The following is an 8407-nucleotide window of genomic DNA, read 5'->3' as shown; positions in this document are numbered from 1 at the left end:
AGGGAGTGGGAGAGAGAAAAACACAACAAACAAAACAGTTACAGAGGTAAGCTTTGATTGTGTAAAACTAAAAAGCAGGGAGTCTGGGACATGCATGAAGAGGATGCAGAAGTTGGTGGTGATCATAAAGATGGACAATGTCAGGAAGGCTAAAATCTGATTCTGCGGGCAAGAAGGAAACAGAAAACTTGTTTTACCCCACAGTAAAATAGCTAGACCACCTAACAATCTAGGAAAAATGTCCGGTTGCAAAAGCAGTTTGAATGGTGACAGGATGCATGACTTCTGACCTTGGCTGTTGACTTTGACACAGCCTGCCCTAAATGGAACCCTGTGTGATGGTCCTCTGAGCACTGGACTTGCAAAGGGAGATGTGGTGGCTCCAGTTCACCTTTCAGTCCATGACTGCATCCACATCAAGCAGATGCTATAACTGGGTTTAGGAGGGCTTCCTGGTGGAATGAGGATGGCTTTTTGATGCTAGTAAGCTGACACAGGAGAGTATGAGAATGTTGAGCAGGCGTGCACAGTCACACGGGAATGAATAAGCTTGACACACACACTCGTGTTCGTGTGAGACACTTGCATCCAACATGCACAGAAGTCCAACAATGCAGGTAAAGGGGGGACATTCTTTACATTCGTTTTACTGGAAAATACATAAAGAAATGCTTTGTAAACATTACAGCAAAAGACTGTAAAAATATCATACAGAAAAAGCCAGAAGAAATTAAGAGGAAGCCCTGAAAGGCTAGAATAAAGAAAATGTATCAAGAAATGGAAGCTAGCATTTGCCAACAACCAACCCATCTGGGTAGCTGAAATGATCACATCTGGTAGTTTATTTCATGGAGCTAATCATGCACCATGGTGGTTCAGGTAGTACTTTGAAAAGAGGAAAGGGAGGACCCTTGTTTTAAAAACTTTACATTCATCTTTTAGGCTCTTTGAACCAACCTGGAGGATCCAAGATAAACCATTTGTTTTCAATTATGAATGACATAGAGAATGCATGGGTTAGTGAACTAGAAGGCTCATTATAGGGCTGAATTCTCATGGCCATCAGGACACTCACATGTTTCTTTTAAAATTACACAAAAAGATAAAAGTATTAGTCTGTGAGATTGGGTTACAGGCGTCATTGAGGTTAATGTGTTTCCAGAGAACAACCCCTGACCTTAACTTGACCCTGTCTTGGCTGCTTCAAGGGCGCAGGCCTTAGCTGTGCTGGCCTTCTCATTTGGCACCTGAGACTGAGGTAACAGGAGAAGAAACACAGAGTGATCAAGCCTTAAATCATTACTGCTGACAGCAGGGTTCCTACTCTTCTGAAACTCTGTGCAATGATGGACTTTGCTGCTTAATCACAGAACATTTTGGGTCTGTGATTTTGTTTTCCTTGGCCTTACACATAACTAGGTTCTATAACTTAAAATGCACACGGAGCTCACCATTAGTAATTTGGTAAGGCAAAGGGGTTTTTCTTTAGCCATCTGAACTGTGTAAACCAACTTCTCTAGTACATTTTTAGAGCACTAACTCCATCCAAATTGATTAAATGGGGGAAGGGAGAGAGAATTATTGCTTAAAAGTTTGGGTCTCTAATAAGGGAGTTAAACTCAGTGTTTTGAAAATTTAGATCGTTAGAACCAATTCTCAAATGTTCATTTCTGAAGGAATGGGCTTCAGCCCCACATGGTGCTACTAAGGCCTTCTCTACCCTGCGGGAGCCCAGTTAGTGAACCACATATGCGAATGAAGGAATAAAAGGAAAAATGTCCATTTATTCTCATTCATGAATGTACCTGTATAAGTGATTCAGACCAAAAGCACCCCCCACCAAAAAATTAAATAAATAAAAACAATTATTAATAAGAATAAAATAGTCAAGCCCAGGGTGCCACTGGTTCCTCAATGATGGAGTGGCCTCTCGCATATTGAAATGGTGCCTACAGCCAGGACACATCCCTGCCTACACAACTACAGAGGATGTCTGATAGAAGGCCATGTCTTTAAAAAGAACTAAAGAACTTCTTTATTTTTCTAATTTATAGCCTTGCAATAACTATACTCATCCTTCAGTCTCAATGAACAATCTATTATGCAAGGCTCAGGAATCCAAAATTTTAAGGGAACTGATTTTAAGTTAGTCTTCCACATAAAGTATAATTTGAAAAAATTTATCAATGCCCAAAGAAGTGGCAAAAGCATTAAAAAAAAAAAAAAAAAGGTAAGGAATGAGTCTGAATAAATTAACCAATAAAGAAATAACTGGACTGAATATGGTGGCTCATGCCTGTAATCCCAGCACTTTGGAAAGCCAAGGCGGGAGGATCACTTGAGGCCAGGAGTTGGAGACCAGCCCAGGCAAAATAGCCAGACCTTGCCTCTACCAAAAAATAAAAAACTAGCCCGGCATGGTGGCATGCACCTGTAGTCCCAACTACTCAGGCAACTACTCGGGAGACTGAGGTGAGCAAGGAGGCTGAGGTGGGAGGATCATTTGAGCCCAGGAGACTTAAATGAGCTCTGATAACACCACTACATTCCAGCCTGGGGAAAGGCGAGGGAGAGGAAGGGAGGGGGAGAAGGAAGGAAAGGAAGGAAGGGGAGGAAGGAAGGGGAGGAAGGGAGGGAAGGGAGGGAAGGGAGAGAAGGAAGGGAAGGAAGGAAGGGGAGGAAGGGAGGGAAGGAAGGGAGGGAAGGAAGGGAGGGAAGGAAGGGAGGGAAGAAGGGGAGGAAGGGAGGGAAGGAAGGGAGGGAAGGAAGGGAAGGAAGGAAGGGGAGGAAGGGAGGGAAGGAAGGGAGGGAAGGAAGGGGAGGAAGGGAGGGAAGAAGGGGAGGAAGGAAAGGAGGGAAGGAACGAAGAGAAAAAAGAAGAAAAGAAAAAAAAAGGGGCTGGGCACAGTGGCTCACGCCTGTAATCCCAGCACTTTTGGGAAGCTGAGGCAGGCAGATCACAAAGTCAAGAGATGGAGACCATCCTGGCCAACACGGTGAAACTGTCTCTACTAAAAATACAAAAATTAGCTGGGCGTGGTGGTGTGTGCCTACAATCCCAGCTACTCGGGAGGCTGAGGCAGGAGGATCGCTTCAGGCCCAGAGGCGAAGCCTGCAGTGAGCTTCGATCGCGCCACAGCACTCCAGCCTGGCCACAGAGCCAGACTCTGTCCAAAAAAAAAGAGAGAGACAGAAAAGAAGAGAGACAACTGTAAACAGTTTCTTTAGAATTTAGGGCATTCGCAATAGATGGTGTTTTGCCATCCAAACTCTTTAAGGGTGGAAAGGAAGAAATTGTTATTTCTTAAAAATCTGAGCCACTGATAAAATAACTAAACTGCCTTTTTTTTTTTTTTAAGATTTTAAGTCATTAGAGCCAATTTGTAAATATTCGTTTCCAAGGGGAAGTCAAATCAACAGGTCTCTCTGAACAAATTTACCCATTACAATTAGGAAAACTGAAAATTAATAAAGGAGACCGAAATAAGGCCAAATAAGATCCCCAATAAAGACATAAAAGAGTAACAATTTAAACCCAACAGAAAACCACAGAATTTTCTATGTAAATTAAAACGAGGTTGTTACCTTGCTGGACTCTTCCAACTGAGTGCCTCGTTTCCAGGCTTCAGAGAATATGGAGCTCACAATGCTCTGCGAACGGATGTGTCCTGCTGGCTGGGTGTCAGAAACTCCACTATCAGACTGATTGGAGTGATTTGACTGAGACTCTGTTTAAAATAGTTTTTAAAACATAAGATTAAAAGAGTCAGTATTTTGACAGTATTAATATATATGTCTAGTTAGATCTTTTACACAAGGTCAAGTGCTGTGTAGAACAGCACCAAGTTATTTTACTCGTTTCATCATAAACATAGCCAGTATCTTCTAGAAAACATTCCTTACCTTGGAATTAATAGGAAATCTCAGATTAGTTTTAAATACTTCACCATGAGAGACTGATAATTATAATAAATGATTCACATAACATTATTGGTATCCTGACACCCAGTCTTGCATGAAATCAACTCTAAACAATAAAAGAATTAATGAACCATCAGTACAGGAGTCTCTCAATCATGTCTGCGCTACATTGAGAATCAGTTTTTTTAATACCCCTGCCCTAAGGTCACCCCAGAATTGTAACTTAGGAATTTGGATCTATACACAATGGTTATTTCCTTTTTTCTAGCAATGAACAATACTTAGAATTTGACCCTCTAGTGGGAAGTTTCCTAGGGATTTAGGTATTGGCCCCACAGGGTGGCAGCTCTGCTTTATCTTGGCCTCTCAGCAAAGCACAAAAAAAGTCTTGAAAGGAGTGGGGCCTGGTAGGAATGGCTATGTGTCTCTCTGCTGCCTAAATGAGAAGGCTGAGGTGGGAGGATCATTTGAGCCCAGGAGGCTTAAGTGAGCTATGATAGTACCACTGCATTCCAGCCTGGGTGATGGGAGAGGAAGGGAGAGGGGGAGGGGGAGGGGGAGGGGGTGGAGGGGGAGGGGGAGGGGGAGGGGGAGGGGGAGGGGAAGGGGAAGGGAGAGGGGGAGGGGGAGGGGAAGGGGAAGGGAAGGCTGAGGGACTAGCAAAATTGTTTCAATGGACTCCACAGCAGGTAATGTAACCATGTGGACGCACCTAACTTGACGCCTGGTATCTAAAGGAAACTCAAATGTTAAAGCTGATCCCAACCAATCACTGTGATGGGTGGGTATCATTAGAATGTCATATTAAGCACTTCAGCCAGGGTAGTCAAAGATAAGAGCCACAAATAAACCCTAAACCCAAACTCCTTTGGAGACAGTTAAGATAATATCCTCAGGGCAAAAATACAATGCAACATAAAGTAAAACCTACTGTATTTTCTTCATTCTTGATCACCCAATAGCTGAGTCATTTTTAAAAAGTCAAAACTTCACTAGCCTCATGTATCATCCCTTTTTAGTATCTGCCTAATACTTTACACAAAATATATGAATGCTGCCGGAGCAGGAAAAGGCACTATACCTAAACTACTTCATAAAATAATGTGTTAAAGCACTTAAGTGCTAGGTAATTTTTTAAAAAAATACTCATCTTTTCTCAATCTTCTATCCTTTAATTTCCTTTTCTAAAATCCTACTTGCTACGTACTTTTTACCTTGTCCTTCCTAACCCATGTTCTGAAAGGGTTGTTTTTTTGCTTTTGTTTTCCATTTTAATAAACATTTTTTTAGAATAGTTTCAGATATCTACATATTAGATATTTGAATATTAGAACAGTTTTAGCACAGAATTCCTACATACCTGGCATCCAGTTTACTCATTTAGCAATATGTTTGGTTTTAAAGAAATTCTCCTTGGGGAAAAAAGTGTCCTCTTTTAATTTTATTCCCTTTACCCCATTATTAACATGTTACATTACTATGCTACATTTGTCACAACTAAGGAAATGCCCTGCTACTATTAACTACACTCCAAACTTTATTCGGAGTTCACTATTTTTCCCTAATGTCCCTTTTCTGATCCAGGACACCACATTACAGTTAATCATCCAGTCACCTGTAACAGCTCCTCAGAGTTTCCTGTTTTTGATGACTTCGATAGTTTTGAGGAATAGTGGTCAGGTATCTTGTAAACTGTCTCTCAATTTTGGTTTGTCTGATGCTTTTTCTCTGGATTAGTCTGAGTTTATGGAACTTGGGGAGGAAGATCATAGATGAAAAAAGCCATTCTCACACACTATGTCAAAGGTAGCTATAACCAATATCACTTATTACTGATATTGACCTTGATCATGTGGTTGCAGCAGTGTTTGTCAGGTTTCTCCACTGTGAAGTTACCCCTAATCCCTGCTCCATAATCAGTGGAAGCAAGTCACTAAGCGCGGCCCACACTTGAGGACTGAAGAGGTAAGCTCCACTTCCTTCAGAACAAAGTGTCTTCATAAATCATTTAGAAATCTACACAGGACAGTTGTCTCCTCTTCCCCATTTATTTATTCAGTGATTTATTTACATCAGTATAAACTCATGGATATTTATGTCCATGGGTTACAATCCTATAACTACATTAATTATCATATTGCTCGAATTGTTCCAGCTTTGACCTTTGGAGCTCTTTCAGACTGGCTCCTTTAGGTATCCCTTTGACATATTCTCATCTTGTTTTTTGTGAGACAGCATCTTGTTCTGTTGCCCAAGCTGGAGCACAGTGGTGTGATTATACCTCACTACAGTCTTGAACTTCTGGGCTCAAGCAATCCTCCTGCTTCAGCCTCCTGAGTTGCTGGGCCTATGTGTAGTACCAAGTCTGGCTAATTAAAAAAAAAAAAAGTTCTAGAGATGTGGTCTTGCTGTGCTGCCCAGGCTGGTTTTGAACTCCTGGGCTCAAGTGATCCCTTCACTTAGGCCTCCCAAAGCCTTGGCATTACAGGCATGAGCCACTGTGCCTGGCCCCACTGTTGTTTTTTTTAAGCATTCCCTTACTTTCTGGCATTACGATATGCTCCAGGCTCATCCTGTATATATTCACTGCTGCAGACCTATAATTAGCCATTTCTCTGACAGCCCTGGTTTCTTTTTTTTGGAAGAACGGTATTAGAAACCATGATCTATTTAAGCAGCATCTTTGGCCAAAATTTAATAAAACAAAAAAACAAAAAGAAACCTCTATGATCTAGGGACTGGGTATTCTCATGTTCCTGGGCTATCACTGCTTCTGTCCGTCTCAGTGGACAGAACTAGGAAATGTATGTGTATATACACATTCTAAATTTGTTTTTACTTAATAGAGATGAAATAGAGTCATACAGCTTTTAAATATACTACTACTTAAAGTTATTATTTCTTTCATCACATCCAATGCAAAAATTAAAAATTCTGCTTTTAGATGACATGGATCTCATTCATGAAACATTTTTAATTGAAAGATTTATCTTAAGATGATCATAGCACACACTTGTTTAAAGGATATAGGAATCTGAAGGAGTACAGCTTCTTCATGGATTCTGAGTACAAAGACTTTTTCCAAGTAATGTTTTATCCCAAATTATGCAGTAACAGTGGTTTTCCAGCAGTATGTGTGTTTTGAATAAATTTTATAAATATAAATAAAACTGGTTTTAAAAGTCTATATACTGATTTTTCATGTCAAATACATTTGTGAACTAGCCCATGATACTGTGCCCTCTAACAATTTTTAAAAAGGCATCTATTGATTATAATTTAGGAATTAAGTATGGCTCCAGCTTTTAAGAATCAAGTTGAAATTTCCAGGTCTACTATCAGTCTCTACAGAAACCTTCATATTAATCACAAAACAGTGCTTTGAAGCATTTTGAACTACCTGGGATGCTGGAAGAACTGGATCCTGATTTAATGCTGGAGCTGGATAAGGAGGTCCAATCACAGGTTGACTCTGTCCTCTTCAAGGCTTCTTGGTAGTTCATATACAGCTGCTTCCCATACTAAAGCAAAGACAGGAAATGGTGACATCTAAACTTCACTGAGTATGATACAGAACGATAAGGTAAAAGGGGGGACATATTGCTGTTTACTGATTGATGGTCTGTATTAAAATTAATACCTATGATACTTCAAAAATTCTTCTAATACCATAAATTATAATCTATTCTGATTTCTCCTCATTTTTAGAGGGACAGCAAGACGTCAACACTTGATTCTGTTCATTATAAACATTAATGTTTTTTCACCCCAAATTCTTGATCCAAGGGCAGCTTTTCAGCACTCTTCAGGATACTGCTCCAAATGTGGTTGGTAAATGATCATTACTTAAAGTAATTAAATTTTTCCAAAACTTACTTTACTTAGGCTAAACTCCACTATTTAAGAATCATATAATGCATTCTCCAAACCCAAATTAAATCACTTTGATACTACACAAGCTTTTACCAGCAGTATTATTCCAAGTATGCCAAATGTTAAAAGTTTATCCCTATAAATAAGGAAAAAAGACAACATTTAAAACTTGAAACTTAGGCCTGAAAAAACTAGGCGCTGGTAAATCCATGAACATCAAAGTCAGAATAACTGTCATGACAATGAAACTGTATCATCAAACACCTCATGATTCCATCATCAAATCAAAAGGAAACATGCCTTTGCAATGCGGATCCCATTGACCCACTGATGCAGTGTCCTCACATCATCACAACAAAGGTATTTGATATATTGAGATTTCTTCTGGATTTGTGGATGCTGCAAGATTAAAGACAAAATCCAACTAAGTCCCTTGGAGAACTAAAGAAAAACAAACTTTATCAAAGCTTAAACATATCCTGACAAGTTACAGGCCATTAGAGTAATGGCCAATACAGTTACGCTTCTCATATGGCCAGAAGGCCAAATAAAGTAGCCCACAAGGATTTTTACAAAGTAAACGAGAAAGAAACTTCTGTGAAATGTTAGGTCA

The 8407-nt window shown here is 40.0% G+C and overlaps 1 protein-coding gene across 5 annotated transcripts in view; it reads right to left on the bottom strand.

The window, feature by feature from the left end:
• RAPH1 (Ras association (RalGDS/AF-6) and pleckstrin homology domains 1) overlaps positions 1 to 8407 on the bottom strand; it is a 108257-nt gene that overhangs the window by 7584 nt on the left and 92266 nt on the right. For 3 of the 5 annotated variants that reach the window (XM_033230605.1, XM_033230606.1, XM_033230607.1), the window contains 3 exons: positions 8095 to 8193; positions 7322 to 7442; positions 3586 to 3728 (listed from right to left, as the gene is read on the bottom strand). In XM_033230605.1, coding sequence (XP_033086496.1) covers positions 3586 to 3728; positions 7322 to 7442; positions 8095 to 8193 — 363 coding nt within the window. Of the gene's footprint in view, positions 1 to 38; positions 1254 to 3585; positions 3729 to 7321; positions 7443 to 8094; positions 8194 to 8407 lie in introns of those variants that run through there. The other 2 variants (XM_033230608.1, XM_033230609.1) reach the window with 2 other exon arrangements.

The sequence above is a fragment of the Trachypithecus francoisi genome, unplaced genomic scaffold (genome assembly GCF_009764315.1).
Source record: "Trachypithecus francoisi isolate TF-2019V2 unplaced genomic scaffold, Tfra_2.0 Lachesis_group13, whole genome shotgun sequence".
Taxonomy (NCBI): Eukaryota; Metazoa; Chordata; class Mammalia; order Primates; family Cercopithecidae; genus Trachypithecus; species Trachypithecus francoisi.
Note: the sequence above shows the minus strand (reverse complement) of the source record. Positions and strands in the feature narration are given on the sequence as shown.